The sequence below is a fragment of the Ovis canadensis genome, chromosome 8 (genome assembly GCF_042477335.2).
Source record: "Ovis canadensis isolate MfBH-ARS-UI-01 breed Bighorn chromosome 8, ARS-UI_OviCan_v2, whole genome shotgun sequence".
NCBI lineage: Eukaryota > Metazoa > Chordata > Mammalia > Artiodactyla > Bovidae > Ovis > Ovis canadensis.
In genome coordinates this window covers 46,380,159-46,400,186 of record NC_091252.1, presented here as the reverse complement: position 1 = coordinate 46,400,186, position 20,028 = coordinate 46,380,159, and the positions used below count along the sequence as shown (strand labels likewise).

Genomic DNA, 20,028 nt, shown 5'->3' with positions numbered 1-20,028 from the left:
ATAAATTTATTTATTTTAATTGAAGATTAATTACTTTACAATATTGTATTGGTTTTGCCATACATCGACATGAATCCACCACGGGTGTACACGTGTTCCTCATCCTGAACCCCCCTCCTACCTCCCTACCCATACCATCCCTCTGGGTCATCCCAGTGTACCAGCCCCGAGCATCCTGTATCATTCATCGAACCTGGACTGGTGATTTGTTTCACATATGATATTACACATGTTTCAATGCCATTCTCCCAAATCATCCCACCCTCGCCTTCCCCCACAGAGTCCAAAAGACTGTTCTATACATCTGTGTCTCTTTTGCTGTCTCACATACAGGATTATCATTACCATCTTTCTAAATTCCATATGTATGTGTTAGTATATTGTATTGGTGTTTTTCTTTCTGGCTTACTTCGCTCCGTATAATAGGCTCCAGTTTCATCCACCTCATTAGAACTGATTCAACTATATTCTTTTTAATGGCTGAATAATACTCCATTGTGTATATGTACCACAGCTTTCTTATCCATTCATCTGTTGATGGACATCTAGGTTGCTTCCACGTCCTGGCTATTATAAACAGTGCTGCAATGAACATTGGGGTACATGTGTCTGTTTCAATTCTGGTTTCCTTGGTGTGTATGTCCAGCAGTGGGATTTCTGGGTTGTATGGCAGTTCTATTTCCAGTTTTTTAAGGAATCTTCATTCTTATAAAACATTTTTGTCATCGGATACCTTCTATAGAGTAAAATGGCCAAATGCATAGTATTTTATTAATTATATGTACTGTATTTATGAAAACAATTAGCTCCCATTGGATATTTAGAATGCTTCTAATATTATTCTTATGAACAAAATGAGTACCCTTGCTGCTAAACTCCCCATATTTTCCTTAAGGTTGTATCCTATTAGAATTAGCAAATTCAAGTGGGTATTTTAAAGCTTGATAAACTGAAAAATAGTTTTCAAGAAAGTTTGTAACAGTTTAGCTTTCTTTTGACTGTACTTTTTAATTCAGTTCAGTTCAGCTCAGTCGCTCAGTTGTGTCCGACTCTTTGTGACCCCATGAATCGCAGCACGCCAGGCCTCCCTGTCCATCACCATCTCCCGGAGTTCACTCAGACTCACATCCATCGAGTCTGTGATGCCATCCAGCCATCTCATCCTGGGTCGTCCCCTTCTCCTCCTGCTCTCAATCTCTCCCAGCATCAGAGTCTTTTCCAATCAGTCAACTCTTCGCATGAGGTGGCCAAAGTACTGGAGCTTCAGCTTCAGCATCATTCCTTCCAAAGAAATCCCAGGGTTGATCTCCTTCAGAATGGACTGGTTGGATCTCCTTGCAGTCCAAGGGACTCTCAAGAGTCTTCTCCAACACCACAGTTCAAAAGCATCAATTCTTTGGCACTCAGCTTTCTTCACAGTCCAACTCTCACATCCATACATGACCACAGGAAAAACCATAGCCTTGACTAGACGGACCTTAGTCAGCAAAGTAATGTCTCTGCTTTTGAATTTACTGTCTAGGTTGGTCATAACTTTTCTTCCAAGGAGTAAGCATCTTTTAATTTCATGGCTGCAGTCAGTCACCATCTGCAGTGTTTTTGGAGCCCCAAAAAATAAAGTCTGACACTGTTTCTACTATTTCCCCATCTATTTCCCATGAAGTGATGGGACCAGATGCCATGATCTTCGTTTTCTGAATGTTGAGCTTTAAGCCAACTTTTTCCCTCTCCTCTTTCACTTTCATCAAGAGGCTTTTTAGCTCCTCTTCACTTTCTGCCATAAGGGTGATGTCATCTGCATATCTGAGGTTATTGATATAATTTTGACCTGTAAAAATTCCATCTCATTGTTTTAACCTTCCTTTTTCTCTGATTTTGAACATTTTGAACATTGTGTACTCATTGAATATTTGTATATAATATTTACTATCTATTCATACTCTGCCAATTTTTCCTTTGGTATAATTATATGTTTTAGTTGTTATTATTTTATATTGAAGATACCAATCCTTTTGCATATACTATGTTTGTATTTGGTTTAACAAACTTTGATATATTTTCTTACTTTTCTTTTAATCATTTTTATTAGTTTTATTATGAATTTTTTCAAATATTCAAGTTATAGTCAACAATATTGCCCTTATTTTTACTGCCTGTGTTATCAAACTTAGAAGAGTCTTCACACTTTTATGCAATTACTTTTTAACATAAAATTTTATTAAATGATGATCTATGCATGCCAACCTACAGAAACCATAGCATTAAGTCTTAATAATATACATCCAAGAACCTAGGATAAGAAACAGAATATCCCTAGCACCCAGAAGCACATCATACCCCCTTCCTATACCTAACCCCCACCACCATTTTTTGAACTTTTAAAAGAATTAAATCATACAGCAATATTCTCTTGTGCCTGATAACTCCTTTCAGCATTTTGATCATGAAATTCATCTCCTGGTGTTGAATGTATTTGTTCACTGATGCATTTATTCCATGCTGCTATGAATATTCTTATACATATTTTTTTCTACCATTTAAACTTTTAAAAAATTATTTATTTTTTATTGAAGGATAATTGCTTTACAGAATTTTGCTGTTTTCTGTCAAACCTCAACATGAATCAGCCATGGGTATACATATATCCCCTCCCTTTTCAACCTCTCTCCTATCTCCCTTCCATCCCATCCCTCTAGGTTGATACAAAGCCCCTGTTTGAGTTATCTAATCCATACAGCAAATTTCTGTTGGCTATCTATTTAACACATGGTAATGTAAGTTTCCATGTTAGTTTATCCATACATCTCACCATCTCCTCCCCTGTCCCCATGTCCATAAGTCTATTCTCTGTCTGTTTCTCCATTGTTGCCTTGTAGATAAATTCTTCAGTACCATTTTTCTAGATTCTGTATATATGTGTTAGAATACGGTATTTATCTTTCTCTTTCTGACTCATGTTACTCTGTATAATAGGTTCTAGGTTTATCTACCTCATCAGAACTGACTCAAATCATTCCTTTTTACGGCTAAGTAATATTCCATTGCATATATATTCCACCCCTTCTTTAACCATTCATCTCTCAATGGGCATATAGGTTGGTTCCATGCTCTGCTGCTGCTGCTGCTAAGTCGCTTCAGTCGTGTCCGACTCTGTGAGACCCCATAGACAGCAGCCCACCAGGCTCCCCTGTCCCTGGGATTCTCCAGGCAAGAACACTGGAGTGGGTTGCCATTTCCTTCTCCAATGCATGAAAGTGAAAAGTGAAAGTGAAGTCACTCAGCCATGCCTGACTCTTAGCGACCCCATGGACTGCAGCCTACCAGGCTCCTCTGTCCGTGGGATTTTCCAGGCAAGAGTGCTGGAGTGGGGTGCCATCACCTTCTCCTGCTTCCTTGTTCTAGCTATTGTAAATAGTGCTGCAATGAACAATGGGACACATGTGTCTTTTTCAATTTTGTTTTTCTCAGGGTATATGCCTAGGATTGGGATTTCTGGGTCATATGGTGGTTTTATTCCTAGTTTTTTAAGGAATCTCCATACTGTCTTCCATAGTGGCTGTATCAATTCACATTCCCACCAACAGTGCAAGAGTGTAACCCTTTTCTCCATACCCTGTCTAGCATTTATTGTTTGTAGACTTTTTGATGATGGCCATTTTGACTGGTGTGAGGTGATATCTCATTGTAGTTTTGATTTACATTTCTCTAATAATGAGCCATGTTGAATATCTTTTCATGTGTTTCTTAGCCATCTGTATGTCTTCGTTGGAGAACTGTCTGTTTAGGTCCTTTTACCACTTTTTGATTGGATTGTTTGTTTTTCTGGAATTGAGTTGTATGAGCTTCTTGTATATTTTGGAAAGTAATCCTTTGTCAGTTGTTTCATTTGCTATTATTCTCCCATTCTGAGGGTTGTCTTTTCATCTTGTTTATAGTTTCCTTTGCTGTGCAAAAGCTTTTAAGTTTAATCAGGTCCCACTTCCTTCCTTTTTTTTTTTTTATTATTCTAGAGGTGGGTCAGAGAGGATTTTGCTTTGATTTATGTCATTGAGTGTTTTTTTTTTGACTATTTTTTTTCTTTTATTATTATTATTATTATTTTAATCTTTAATTCTTACATGCGTTCCTCTAAGAGTTTTGTAGTTTGTGGTCTTACATTTAAGTCTTTAATACATTTTGAGTTTATCTTTGTGTATGGTGTTAGGATAGTTCTAATTTCATTCGTTTGCATGTAGCTGTCCAGTTTTCCTAGCACCCGAAGAGGCTGTCTTTGTCCCATTGTCTATTCTTGCCTCCTTTGCAAAACATAAGGTACCCAACAGTGCATGGGTTTATTTCTGGGCTTTCTATCTTGTTCCACTGGTCTATATTTCTGTTTTTCTGCCAGTACCATACTGTCTTGATGACTGTAGCTTTGTAGTATAATATGAAGTCAAGAAACTTGATTTCTCTGGCTCCATTCTTTTTTCTCAAGACTGCTTTGGCTATTTGGGGTCTTTTGTGTTTCCATATGCATTGTGAAATTTTTTGTTCTAGTTCAGTAAAAAACACCATTGGTAATTTGATAGGGATCTCATTGAATCTGTGGATTGCATTTGGTAGTATAGTCATTTTCACAATATTGATTCTTTCTACCTAGGAACATGGAATATCTCTCTGTTTATGTCATCTTTGATTTCTTTCATTAGTGTCTTATCATTTTATGTGTACAGTTCTTTTGTCTCCTTAGGTAAGTTTATTCTTAGATATTTAATTCTTCTTGTTGCAGTGGTGAATGGGATTGGTTCCTTAATTTCTCTTTCTGATTTTTCATTGTTAGTATATAGAAATGCAAGTGATTTCTGTGTATTGATTTTATATCCCACAACTTTGCTAAATTCACTGATTAGCTCTAGTAATTTTCCAATACCATCTTTAGGATTTTCTATGTACAGTATCATGTCATCTGCAAACAGTGAGAGCTGTACATCTTTTCCAATCTGGATTCCTTTTATTTCTTTTTCTTCTCTGATTGCTGTAGCTAGGACTTCCAGAACTATGTTGAATAATAGTAGTGAAAGTGGATACCGTCTCATTCCTGCTTTCAGTTTTTCACCGTTGAGAATAATATTTGCTGTAGGCTTATCATATATGGCCTTTACTATGTTAAGGTAAGTTCCCTCTATGCCCATTTTTTGAAAAGTTTTAATCATAAGTTGGTGCTGAATTTTGTCAAAGGCTTTTTCTGCATCTATTGAGAATATCATATGGTTTTTATCTTTCAATTTGTTTTTTACTGTGTATCACATTGATTGATTTGCATATATTGAAGAATCCTTCAAGTCAGTTCAGTCGCTCAGTCATGTCCGACTCTTTGCTACCCCATGGACTACAGCATGTGAGGCCTCCCTGTACGTCACCAACTCCCAGAGTTTACCCAAACTCATGTCCATTGAGTCGGTGATGCCATCCAAACATCTTATCCTCTGTCATCCCCTTCTCCTCCTGCCTTCAATCTTTCCCAGCATCAGGTTCTTTTCAAATGAAGAATCCTTGCATCCCTGTAATAAACCCACCTTGATTATGGTGTATGAGCTTTTTGATGTTTTGCTGAATTCTGTTTCCTAAAATTTTGTTGAGGATTTTTACATCTATGTTCATCAGTCATATTGGCCTGTAATTTTTTTCTTTTTGTTTTGTCTTTGTCTAGTTTTTGTAGCAGGGTGATGGTGACCTCATAGAACAAATTTGGAAGGGTTCCTTCCTCTGAAATTTTTTGAAAGAGTTTTAGGAGAATAGGCATGATATCTTCTCTAAATGTTTGATTGAATTCTCCTGTGAAGCCATCTTGTCCTGAGCTTCTGCTTTTGGGGAGATTTTTGATCAGAGCTTCAATTTCAGTGCTTGTAATTGGGTTGCTCGTATCTATTTCTTCCTGGTTCAGTCTTGGAAGATTGACCTTATCTAAGAATCTGTCCATTTCTTTCAGGTTATCCATTTTATTGCCATATGGTTGTGCATAATATTCTCATAATCTTTTGTATTTCTGCATTGTCTGTTGTAACCTCTCCTTTTTCATTTCTAATTTTGTTGACTTGATTCTTCTCTCTTTTTTTCTTGGTGAGTCTGGCTAGAGGCCTGTTAATTTTGTTTATCTTCTCAAAGAACCAGCTTTTAATTTTATTAATCCTACTATTGTTTCCTTCCTTTATTTTTGCTTAGATCTTTTTGATTTCTTACCTTCTATTAATTTGTGTTTTTTTTCTTCTTCTTCTTCTTTTTCCAGTTACTTTATCTGTAAAGTTAGTTGATCTGTTTGATGTTTTTCTTATTTCTTGAGGTTGTGGTGGTGGTTTAGTCGCTAAGTTGTGTCTGAGTCTTGCAATCCCATGGACAGAGGAGACTGGCAGGCTACAGTCCATGGGATTCTCCAGTTAAGAATACTGGAATGGGTTGCCATTTTCTTCTCCAGAGGATCTTCCCAACTCAGGAATTGATCCCAGGTCTCCTGCATTGTAGAAAGACTCTTTACCAGCTGAGCTACAAGGGAAACATGTTGTTTCTTGAGGTAGAATTGCATTTCTATAAAATTCCCTCTTAGAACTGCTTTGGCTGCATCCCATCAGTTTTGAGTTGTCGTGTTTTCCTTGTCATTTGTTTCTAGAAATCTTTGGATATCGCTTTTGATTTCTTCTGTAACCTGTTAGTTATGTAGAAGCACATTGTTTTATTTTCACATGTTTGTGTTTCTTACAGTTTTTTCTTGTAATTGATATCTAGTCTCATAGTGTTGTGGTCGGAGAATATGCTTGATACAATTTCAGTTTTCTTAAATTTACTGAAGTTTAATTTGTGACCCAAGATGCGCTCGATCCTAGAGAATGTTTCATGTGCACTTGAGAAGAACATGTATTCTTCTCCATTTGGATGGAACATCCTGAAGATATCAATGAGATCCATCCCACCTAATATATCATTTAAGACTTGTGTTTCCTTATTAAGTTTCTGTTTTCACGAACTGTCCATTGGCATGAATAAGGTGTTAAAGTCTCCTACTATTATTGTGTCACTGTCAATTTCTCCTTTTATGTCTGTTAGTGTTTGTCTTATGTATTGATTTACAATTGTTATGTCTTCCTCTTGGATTGATGCATTGATCATTATGTAGTGTCCTTTCTTATCTCTTGTAAACTTCTTTAAGATCTATTTTGTCTGATATGAGGATTGCTACTCCAGCTTTCTTTTGCTTCCCATTTGCATGGAATATATTTTTCCATCCTCTCACTTTCAGTCTATATGTGTCTTTAGGTCTGATGTGGGTTTCTTGTAGACAGCATATATATGGGTCTTAGTTTTGTATCCATTCAACCACTGTGTGTATTTTGGTTGGAGCATATGGTACATTTACAATGAAAGTAATTATTGATATATATGTTCCTACTGTCATTTTCTAATTGTTTGGTGTTGATTTTATAGATCTTTTTTCTTCGGTTGTATTTCTTGACTGTATAAGTCCATTTTAACATTTGTTGTAAAGATGGTTTGGTGGTACTGAATTCTCTTAAATTTTGCTTGTCTTAAAAGATTTTTATTTCTCCATCAATTTTTAATGAGATGCTTGCTGGGTACAGTAATCTTGGTTGTAGATTTTTCCCTTTCAGTACTTTAAATATATCCTGCCATTCCCTTCTGGCTTGCAGAGTTTCTGTTGAAAGATCAGCTGTTAAGCATTTGGGGTTTCCCTTGTATGTTACTTGTTGCTTCTCCCTTGATGCTTTTAATATTCTTTTTCTTTGTGTTTAGTCTTTGTTTGATTAATATGTGTCTTGATGTGTTTCTCCTTGGGTTTATCCTGCATGGGACTGTTTGTCTCTCTTGGATTTGATTGGCTATTTCCTTTTCCATGTTGGGAAATTTTAAACTATAATCTCTTCAAAATTTTTCTCATACCTTTCTTTTTTTCTTCTTCTTCTGGAACCCCAATAATTCAGATGTTGGTGCATTTGATATGGTCCCAGATGTCTCTGAGCCTATCCTCAGTTGTTTTCATTCTTTTTACTTTATTCTGCTCTTCAAAGGTTATTTCCACCATTTTATCTTCTAGCTCACTGATTTGTTTTTCTGCTTCAGATATGCTGCTATTGATTCCTTCTAGAGTATTTTTAATTTCAGTAATTGTATTGTTTGTCTCTGTATGCTTATTCTTTAATTCTTCTAGGTCATTGTTAATTGATTCTTGCATTGTCTCCATTTTGCTTTCAAGGTTTTTGATCATCTTTACTATCATTATTCTCAATTCTTTTTCAGGTAATTTTCCTATTTCCTCTTCATTTATTTGGACTTATGTGTTTCTAGTTTATTTCTTCATTTGTACTGTATTTCTCTGACTTTTCTTTTTTTTCTTTTTAAGATGTTGTGTTTGAAGTCCCCTTTTCCCAGGCTTCAAAGAAAGTTGAATTATTTCCTTGAAGAAGGCTAAATTCTTTCTTCCTTTTGGTTTCTGCCCTCCTAAGTTTAGTCAGTGGTTTGTGTGAACTTCCTATAGGGTGTGATTATGCTGAGTTTTTGTTTGTTTTTCCTCTGATGGGCAAGGCTGAGCGAGGTGTTACTCCTGTCTGCTGATGATTGGGTTTGTATTTTTGTTTTGTTTGTCGTATAGATGAGGCGTCCTGCGCAGGGTGCTATTGGTGGTTGGGTGATCCCGGGTCTTATATTCAAGTGGTTTCCTTTGTGTGAGTTCTCACTATTTGATACTCCTTAGGGTTAGTTCTATGGTAGTCTAGGGTCTTGGATTCAGTGCTCTCAATCCAAAGGCTCAGAGTTTGATCTCTGGTCAGGAACGAAGAGTCCACAAGTGTTTGTTATGGCATTAACGGAGAGTAAAACAAATATCTGAAAAGGAGAAACCAAAGATGAACCCCAGACAAATGAAAGTTACAAAATCAGGCAAATAATAATTAAAATAATGGAATATACACATATACATATATACCCATGAAGAAAGTAAAAACAGTCCAACAAATATAAAGTACAGTAGATTGATCTGGCAAACAAAGAAAATTAAAAAAGTATATTTACCAGTTAAGAACAAAACTAACTTAAGCACAGACTAGAAAACAAAACTAAAGCAAGGTGCCAAGTGGGAAATAAAGCAATGAAAAGAAAACTAACAAATATATGTTGAGAGGAAAGGAAAGGAATGAAAGAGTAGATATGCAAAGTTAGAGAGAGGTAGATGAAGAAGACTTATATACAAGAAAGATTAACTGAAAGGGGAAAAGAACAGTAGGAAAAGCAAACCAGTAAGTGTATGTAGTAGGAATGTGTATAAAAAATATAGTAGGTTTAAAAATTAAGAATTAAAATTATTAAAAATGAGAAAAGAGCAATAACGGAAGATGAAAGAAAAGGGGGAGAGGGAAGGAAAACTCCACAGAACTGCAAAAGCCCAATGTCAAGGCAGAGGTTTATAACAACAATAGAAATTGTGACTGAATATACATATATACATATACACCCATAAGCAAAATCAAAATAGTCCAACGAACATTAGGTACAATAGATTCACCTGACAAACAAAGAAAAACAAAAATTGTATCTACCACAACAATACTAAGTAATAACAAAACTATAGCAAGGTTGCCAAGTGGGGAATAAAGCAATGAAATTAAAACTAACAAATATGTTGAGAGGAAAGGAGAGAAAGAAAAGATAGAATAGATATACAAAGTTAAATAGAGGTAGATAAAGATGATTTATGTACATTAAATATTAACTGTAAGGGGACAGGAAAAGCAAACAAAGGAATAAATGTAGAAAAAAATAGGCTTAAAAAATTAAAAATTAAAAAAAAAAAGGAAAATGAAAAAAAGAGGAAAACTCCACAGAACTGCAAAAGCTCAATGTAGAGGTAGAGGTTTATGACAGTAAAAAAAAAAAAAAAATGTGTCTGAGGAAAAAGAAAGAAAAAAGCACAAAAGTGTAATTGGATTGCTTAGTGCCAATAAAATTGACAACTACAACAGAGCGGTATAAAAGGAAAAAAAAAATCCAAAAGAATCTACAGAACAAGTCAAAAAATAAAAATAATAAATGTTTTTCTTGAATCGCTGCTGTCAGGGTCCTTTCCCATACCAGGAATCACAGTTCACCTTCCCTCCCTAGGATGTGCTCCAACACTGTGCTGATCTCTGGACCTGCTGTGGAGGCTGCTCAGATTCTAATCTGGTCCTATTCCTGTGTGTTCTTGCCTCCAATGTCCACAGCTATCAGAGCTAGTGCGTTTTCTTTTGTGGGCACTCTCAGTGGCCTTTTATATATTCCTTAGACACAGAGTCGTCTTAGTTGATCATGTGGATTTAATCTGCAGCTTGTATAGCTGGTGGGAAGGTTTTGGGTCTTCTTCCTTAGCCACACTGCCCTTGGTTTTCAAGTGTGGTTTTATTTCCACCTCTACATGTGTGTGTCATCCTTGGGCTTCAGCTCCTGCGGCTGCCCTGGAGGGATTGGGTTTGCCCCTGTGAGGGCCAGGTGTGGAGATGGTGCTGCTGCTTGGGTCGTAGGGGTTCTGGCATTCAGGGGGGTTGGTGGCTAGGGCAGCAGGAAATAGAGTGCTCTAGAGGGGTATGGCAACCAGTTTTGGCAATACACTCCAGTATTCTTGCCTGGAGAACCCTCTCTCTGACAGAGGAGCCTGGCAAGCCACAGTCTACAGGGTCGCAAAGAGACAGGACCAAAACGACCCTGTGAGCATAAATACAAGACTTTTTTTTTTTGCCTGTGGCAGCTCTGACCCAGTGAGAGTTGAGCGTAAAGGTGGTGCAGCTGCTTGGCTTGCGGGGACCCTGGCGGCGCCAAGTGTGCAAGGACTCGGACTGCCTCTGCAGCAGGAGTTATGGCCCTATCAGAGCCCTTTTTTGAGCCTGGCGATTAGAAGGCCTTTTTGGCCAGTCTTTCTCCGTGGCTCTGCCCATACAGGCACTTAGAGGGATATCTTGCCTGGGGTCTTTGTTGTTTGGTATGACAGGCACTTAAAGGGGGTACCCTGATTGGGATCCTACTCTAGTTCCACGCATCAGTCACTGAAAGGAGCACCTTGGGTGGGGTCCTACTCTGTCTTCAGTGTGTAAAGCATTTGATGGGCCAGCCTCTCTATTGTTCAGCTGCTGATGCTGGTGTGTGAAGAGAGAGGCTATGATGATGGCGTCACTGGTGTTCTGCATGACTCAACAGTAGCGCCTTACTTCCATGGCTACCTGGTTTCCTCTACAGGCATTTCCCACCACGATCTCCTCCCTCACATCCCCTCAATCTGTCTCTCTACAGTTAACAGCAGCCCTCGCCCTGGGATTGCTCCACAATCCCTAAACTCCAGTTCCCAGCCACTGCCCCTTCCAGGAGACCCACATTCCTGCCTGGGGTATGTATGGCAATGGCAAGGAGTGTCTGTTCTCATTCCATCTAGACTGCCCCAGATCATCTGTTTCACTCTCAGCCTTAAATGTTTTTTCTCTGACTCAGACAGTTGCCCTGACTTGGGGATTGGACCCCTGCTTCAGTTCCCCCACTTGCTGAGGACAGGTCCAGTCCTACTAACACTCCTGTTTTTTCCCCTACTTCCTTCATCCTACCAAGTTTTGCATGGTTCTATATATTCTTTTCCATTGGTCAAGTACTCTTGTCCGCTCTCAGCTGGTGTTCTGCATGCACTTCTGTGTCTGAAGGTGTATTCCTGATGTATCCATGGAGAGAGATGTACTCCACATCCACCTACTTCTCTGCCATCGTGTTCTCCCTCTAAACTTTCTGTTTTGTATTGGGGTGTACCTCTGTCCATGGGGATTCTCTAGGCAAGAATACTGTAGTGGGTTGCTATGCCCTCCTCCAGGGGATCTTCCTAAGCCAGGGATCAAACCCAGGTCTCTCACACTGCAGGTGGCTTCATTACCATCTGAGCCACTTGGGAAGCCCCAAAATACTGGAGTGTGTAGCCTCTCCTTCTCCAGGGGATCTTCTCAACCCAGGAATCAAACCAGCATCTCCTGTGCTGCAGGCAGATTCTTTACCAGCTGATCTACCAGGGAAGCCTTACTATGAATATTCTTGTACACGTTTTTCTTTCTTCTTCTTTTTTTAGCTGTTTGAACTTTTTGTTTTATATTGAAGTATAGCCAGTTAACAATGTTGTGATAGTGTCAGGTGAACAACGAAAGGACTCTGTCATGCATATTCATGTATCCATTCTCCCCCAAACTCCCCTCCCATCTAGATTGCTGCATAACCTTGAGCAGAGTTCCATGTGCTCTCCAGTAGGTCCTTGTTGATTATCCATTCTAAATATAGCAGTGTGTACCTGTCCATCCCAAACTCCCTAACTATCCCTTCCCACCATCCTTCCGTCTGGCAACCATAAGCTTGTTCTTAAGGTCTGTGTGTCTGTTTCTTGTCTTGTAAGTTCATTTGTATCATTTCTATTTAGATTCCACATATAAGAGATGTCATACAATATTTCTTCTTATTTTGGTGAACATAGATATGCAGTTTTTCTTGGACATAAAACCTGGAGCAAAATTTTGGGCCACAGAGTTGGTGTAGTCTCAATATTAGAAGACTCTGACACATCATTTTCAAAGTAGATTGTTATTTTGAAGAGAGGTGATGGATAGGAAAGGTGTAACCTGCTATTATCATGTGTTGACCATTTCTGTATCCTTATTTTCTATTTATGCATGCTAAGTTGCTTAAGTCATATCTGACTTTGTGCGCCACTATGGACTGTAACCTGCGAGGCTCCTCTCTGTCTATGGGATTCTCCAAGCAAGAATACTGGAGTGGGTTGCCATGCTCTCCTCCAGGGGATTTTCCCCATTTTGCACTTATACCACATTCAAATTAAAATTTGAACAGAGAAAAGTAGAAGATTCAGTTTTTCATTTTATTTTGCTGTTAAGAAATAACTTCAGGTTTGCACTTCTGGAATCAATTCTGTGTTCCTAATTAAGCTTAAGAAGTATTTTCCAATTACTCAATTATTTTTCGGTTCCATATATATGATCTTACATTTCTGACTGCATATTTTTATTGAAGTCATCTTACCTCACGTTTTAGGAATTAGGAAGTTTTGTGTATTTTGCCTGAATGAAATTTTGAAGAAAATTACTAATTTGTAGTGGAGCAGGCAAGGGCTTTCAAGTCAGGCATGAACAGATTCTAATGTTGCCTCTATCATTTGATAGCTGCATGATCTTCAGTGACAAGATAGTGTTCTGTAAAACTATACTACTTGGGATTGCTTTGAAGACTCAGTGAAATCTTAAATACTTATGTAGTTTTTGCTCTATGGTCATCACTGATTCTAAGTGCGTTCTTATGACATAATTTGCTCTCTATTAACAATTCTATGTACTAGCTCTATCATCATCTCTTTTTTTAGAGATGAAGAAACTCAGACTGAAGATTTAAGCAACTGCCCAATTTGCCTGGAATGACAAGTGGCAGAGCCAGAATGTAAACACAGTTTGGCTCTGGAGTCCATGCTCATACCACTGTTCTCCTCCACATATATGACATCTAATTTTGTTCTTGATGCCCATTAAGTATTTGGATGTCAATAAGTACTTATTATCCTTCTGCTTAGCATAACTCACCGTGATTTAAAACATATTCAGAGTATAATTTCACAATAAGTTGGCTGTTCTGTAACCATACCATCAAATTAGTTGAAAAAAGAGAAATATTTCCAACTAATATGATGTAAAATGAAATATTTCCAATTCTTCCTGAATATAAATTTGTCCAATCACTGTGGTATCTTCTGAGTCCTAATTCCTCATATTTGGAGGAATTATTACCATACCATGACTTTCTTACTCATTTAGAATAAGTAGTGTGCTGATGTCTCCCGACATTCATGTGTCAAAAGACTTTTGATGAGGTATGAATTGCAAGCTGTGGAAATGTCTTATTCAAGGGAGTTTATTTGTGAATGACTGTGCTGAGAGCACATGGTGTGAAGTTTGAAAGGGAGAAAAATAAATGTTCATTATTTTTAATGTTTTGGTTTCCTGAAGACAGAGGTTGGAGGATGTCAGCTATCAGGTGCTCCCCCTTTCATTTCATTCACCAAACCAACAAGGAAGAGATTCTCTTGGAGATAAAGTTCTCAGTTAGGTCACTCACAACTGAAGAGAGAAAGAGGATATCAAGGCTGGGACACAACTGAGGGGACTCGCCTGAGACACAGCTGGTGGAAGGTGCCAAATGGAAAGAACACACTGTTAAATTATATTCCACATTTTATGACCAAAATTATTTGCTACAGTGTTATTCACTGCCTAAGGAATTTTCATGGTTTGGGAGAGCTATCTTTCAAAAATGTCAAGTCTTTTCTGAAACAGGATGTAGAGTAAAACACATAGAAAATGCTACTTTGTTCTTTTTCTTACAAGTAAAATGCTTCAATTTGCAAGTGAATTAAGTATTTTGGGTTTTTAACATGGTAAGTTATTATTAAACTTAAAACTATTAAAATTATGCTAAGGAATTCAGATGTCTGAATTAACAGAGACAAATTTAATACAGTTTTCCCAATGCTAACCTTATAGCTTTGTAACAATATAGAGGACTGATTATTTTGGAACTGTGTGCAAATCTTTGAGTTCAGTGCTTAATGCAGGATCTATACATACCTAGGCCCTAAAAGGAGCAACTACAAACTAAAAAGACAAAATCATATTCAAATCATAGAAAATTTTGATATCAATATCAAAGAAATTTTGCCAGTGTGAATTTATATTAAATGTGAATTTATGCATAAATTCAAATTTTTATTTGAATATTTGAAGTATTCATACTCCACATTCTTAGACAAATCACATATACTCACACACACTCACACAAATTAAGTACCCAAATAACATACATAAAAGTACAGATACCTTCCAAGATTTTCTCTATCTTGTAAGAACTGTGTGATTTTTCCTTTCTTTGCCAGGTGGTATTTTTGAATATGTGGAATCTGGCCCAATGGGAGCTGAGGAACTTGCATTCAGATTTGCTGTGAACACAATCAACAGAAACAGAACCTTGTTGCCCAATACCACCCTTACCTATGACACCCAGAAGATAAACCTCTATGACAGTTTTGAAGCATCCAAGAAAGGTAATTGATAGATATTTAATAGTGTGTTTTCTGAAATTCAAATTTTTAGCTACTCTAAGAGATTTCTTAATCTACAAAGTAAGTAATAAGTCACTAGAAATATTTTCATGCAAATATTTCTTTTTGAGCTGCACTTACATATTTTTTTTCAGGAAAGGTAAAGTGATATGATTACCTGCTGAAAAAATGTGCTTATAACATGAAATGTAGTTAGGTCTGGGATAGTGAAGTTGTTTTCTTTTCCCCCATTAATCCTTTTGTTTTACTACTAAACTATTTCTATTTTAAGAACCTACTAAAATAAAAAAATACCATCAGTGGATTTTACCAAGGTTTACAATCCAATTTTACATTTTTATTTGCATTATGTGTCAATTCTACTTTACTACTGTGGTCTTAATTTACTGAGTATCTTGAAAGTTCTATGGTTCTAAGTGACTTTAAAATGTCAGCCTAATTTTAAAACTTAATTGGAAAAATTTGATCAGTCTTTCATTTATGTTGCCTATTTTTTAGCCACTTGATATTTCTTTTTGTAACTGAGAATAAATGACTAATGATATAAAAATTGGATTACATGAAGAAATAATAAAAATACCTTATGAATTTTATTTGTTATTTTATAAAGCTGTATTTTCAATATGAGTAGAAATATAATTTTCTGAGATATGAGTTTAATACATATGTTAAAGTAATAGAGAAACTACTGTCAAGGCATTATTTTAACCAAACAACAGGTTTAGAAATAAATATGTTTTGAGAGATGTTTTCATTGGCTTACTTTGTCTAAGTAGGTGATTTTTTTCTCTTGCATAGTTAGCATTCATGAAATTAAATTCCATAAGGTAGATTTTCTCAAAGGAGTGGACTTAGAAAGCGTTTGTTCTAAATTCTTATTTTTAAAACAGTGCTTGCTATTCTGTAATGCTAATATTGTTTTATTAGCTACCTTACATTGATAGAAATGTACATAATTACTTATAATTCTAACTCAGTACAGAGTTCTTCTAAATTCATTAATATTAATGGCAGTTGATAAGATATAATATTTCTTAAGATGAAAGTATCCTTCTTTTCCCCCAGCTAACTAGTGTTTATCAAAGCCTATGTTCTGCCTGCCCTTTGAATTCATATCTTTATGAATAAAAATAAGTTTCCACATTTCAGAACCATGTCAAGGTGATGAAAGGTTTTGAAGGCTGAAATAGGGGTAAAGGTTATTGTGAAATACGATGTGTGTCATCATAATTGCAAAATAAGTCATTAGCTGCAAGACAAGAGCATTTGATTAGTGATATCATTCATGATTATTTCCATTAGGAAGAAGAAGCTCTGTCTCAAATGAAATAATTTAGACCAAAGAATATGGAATATGAGTACAGTATAAATAAAATATTAATAGATTCTTAATGGTGACTTCAAAGTAGCAACATAAAAAAAAAAAGTAGACTAGAATGTTCTGATAACAAACATCTTACTACCTTGGGAATATCTTAGCAAAATTATGAGGTGGTAAACTCATTTGGTTTTTAGAATATTAAAAAATATTTACAAATTTTTCACTCATTAAAAATCCATTGGGAATCTAATTCCTGAAGTGACTTTTGCCTGAAGCTGAAAAAGCTCAAATAAGTGTATGAATAACTTTCTTTGTGAGATATTGAAATGGTGGATATCATGGTTTGGATCTTGTCTTGTGAAGCACTTGCTTGTTAACCTATGACTGCCTGGGTGGCACAGCAATATGTAAAGAGATAATATGAAGTGAAAGTCGCTCAGTCATGTATGGAATTCTCAGCCCAAAATACTGAAGTGGGTAGCCCATTCCCTTCTCCAGGGGATCTTCCCAACACATTGCAGGCAGATTCTTTACCATCTCAGCCACCAGGGAAGCCCAAGAATACTGCAGTGGGTAGCCAATCCCTTCTTCAGCAGATCTCCCCAACCCAGGAATTAAACCGGGGTCTCCTGCATTGCAGGCGGATTCTTTACCAGCTGAGCTACCAGAAAATCCCACTAATAAAAAGGAGAGATCTAATATAGTTTTGAATCTTATGAGACCTCAGTAATATATGTGATACTGATATGATTCGTTATAAAATACCAATTCATTTGGACATTGTTAAACTTTTTAAAATGTATTTTTCCAAGGCAAGAATGTAAGTTCAATGTTTAAATTTTCACTGACATATGATCTTATATTTTTAATAGATAATACTGTTTTGCTCAATAAACTCTGATGCATTAGAATTTGAATTATTTTTTGAATCATATATTGCTTTTAAATGACTCCTCTGATACCCCAAAACTCTATTTTTTCTTTGAAACACTCTTCAGAAGCTCTGTATAAGCTAATATAATGTTTTTAACATTTCTTGATTTGTGACTTGTCAAAAATCTAGAGAAGGAAGGTCTTTTATTTTCAATGTATGTGAATTAAAATTTATGTGAGTGAAAAACTTGAAGCTCCAAACTTTCTACTGATTCAGAATTCTGATTATTACTTTAAAATTAATAATCTCTATGTGTTCAAAAACTATATATATATCAAATTACATTTTTGAAAAAAGATTAAACAAATGTGTTTTTTCTAACTAAAATTTATTAAATATCTCTGTGCTTAAGAATCCATCCATCAAATTGCATTTTATGTGGCAAAATCTCTGGAGGAAAAATCAGTAAATTTTGCACAGTAGAATGACAAACTATTTTGAAAGGATTAAGACTGAAAATCTAATTGATCCCTGAATCCTAGTAACAATCGTCATCTGTTAAATATTTTAGTCATCCTTATATATTTTCAGGAATAGACAGACTGTTGCCTCTTGGAGCAGACTTCCATATTTGAACATTTCTCAAGTTGTGTCAGAATTCATGAGACGCTTCTATACATTTGCCCTAATTCTTCCTTTTCCAGTCAAAAGAAACAAATTTTAGCCTCTTTCACAGATCAGATTCTTCATGTATTTAAAGATGAGTTTCATGTTTCCAGTAATTATTGACTTTCTAGACCCAGACTTACCAGTTGCTTTAGTATACCTTACACAATTTAAAGTCCTGTCACAGTTTTGCTATTCCTGTCTGAATACCTTCTAATTTGTTTATGTGTATCTTAATTACTATAATTATTATTTATGTGAATAAAATTTTCTACATGTAAATATAAAGTTAAAACTAATTTAGTACATCATAAAAGTCTTATAGTGTCCAAAAGCCAAATAAAGATGATTAAATATTTCTGTTTTTAATTAAATACTTTGATGTTCTTCCTACTCAGTGAGATTAATCCCTATGAACTCACCCTCTGTGACTCATGTCAGGTTTTGTATGGGCCTTTGTATGCACAGCTTGACCTATATCGTCAGATATTGCAGACACAAACTATGTGCCCATCCATAGCTTTTTAGATGGGCCATGAAAAATAGATGGATTCTTTTTTTAATATAAACTTATTTATTTTTATTGGAGGTTAATTACTTTACAATATTGTATTGGTTTTGCCATACATCAACATGAATCCGCCACAGGTATACACGTGTTCCCCATCCTGAACCCCCTTCCCTCTTCCCTCCCCGTCCCTCCCATCCCTCTGGGTTGACCCAGTGCACCAGCCCCAAGCATCCAGTATCATTCATCAAACCTGGACTGGCGATTCGTTTCATATATGATATTATACAGGTTTCAATGCCATTCTCCCAATAGATGGATTCTGATTCAGAATCTGAAATTGTAGAGGATGACCAGAGAGTTTGGGAAGGAACATTATTCCCCTGATTCGAAGTATTTCCCTGAAGGATCCCCTGGATATGAAGTATTTTTGCAAAATGAATATTCACCCCTTAAATTCTAAAATATTCTCTCTCTTTCTCCTTCCCCCTCTCCTCCCTTGACATTATTTGTGGAGTTTTTATATTTGAACATTAGGCTGTAGGTGTCTAGGTGAATTTCCCTTCTAGCAAACTGAGAATATTTGGAGTTAGGCAAAACGTAAAATAAGCTAGATGTAGATGTTATATTAAGGGCAAACAAATCGTCCTTCAGAATGATGCCTTTGGGACAATGATAATGTGGTTCTGTTGGCACACTGGCATCTCCTCTCATTACTGACAGACTTCTGTCTCCTCTGCAGCCTGTGATCAGCTGTCTCTTGGGGTGGCTGCCATCTTCGGGCCTTCGCACAGCTCTTCAGCAAATGCAGTTCAGTCTATCTGTAATGCTCTGGGGGTTCCCCACATCCAGACCCGCTGGAAGCACCAGGTGTCAGACAACAAAGATTCCTTCTATGTCAGTCTCTACCCAGACTTCTCTTCACTCAGCCGTGCCATTTTGGACTTGGTGCAGTTCTTCAAGTGGAAAACTGTCACAGTTGTCTATGATGACAGCACTGGTAAGAAAAAATCAGTAGCCTTTGGGGCTGTGCTTTAAATGTAGATAATTTTCTGAAACTCTTTTGAGATTCTTGCTGTGTTATTGTTTTTTGTTTTAAAATTAAGGGATAGAAAAACATTTGTAATCAAACACTAATTTCATATATCCAAATAAAGAACAACTAAATCATACATTTTTTTCCTGTGTATGAGTAAAATAAGCACTTTTGTTGTGCGAATGATCAGTTACTGTGAACTATAGTGTTGGATGAAGGATAGAGATAGTATGAAATATCACATTGAAACATTTATTCAGCCATTTTTTTTCTACCAGTTTCAGTGTATTTTCCCAAAGGAAAGCCTTATAATGAGCTGTCACTGAAACTTATCAAGAAATCTAGAGAAATAAAGAAATTTAGAATTTTGCCTTAACATTTTCTGTATTTATTTATGTGCAAAGAATGTGTATGAAAAATAATAACCTTTCTATCTGTATAGCATGTTAAAACTGTTTATATGCAT

The 20,028-nt window shown here is 36.3% G+C and overlaps 1 protein-coding gene across 1 annotated transcript in view; it reads left to right on the top strand.

Annotated features, from left to right (window-relative positions):
* Positions 1 to 20,028, top strand: part of GRIK2 (glutamate ionotropic receptor kainate type subunit 2) — a 742,654-nt gene that overhangs the window by 269,715 nt on the left and 452,911 nt on the right. Inside the window, exons 3-4 of the mRNA XM_069599226.1 lie at positions 14,972 to 15,139; positions 19,269 to 19,526. Coding sequence (XP_069455327.1) covers positions 14,972 to 15,139; positions 19,269 to 19,526 — 426 coding nt within the window. The remainder of the gene's footprint in view (positions 1 to 14,971; positions 15,140 to 19,268; positions 19,527 to 20,028) is intronic.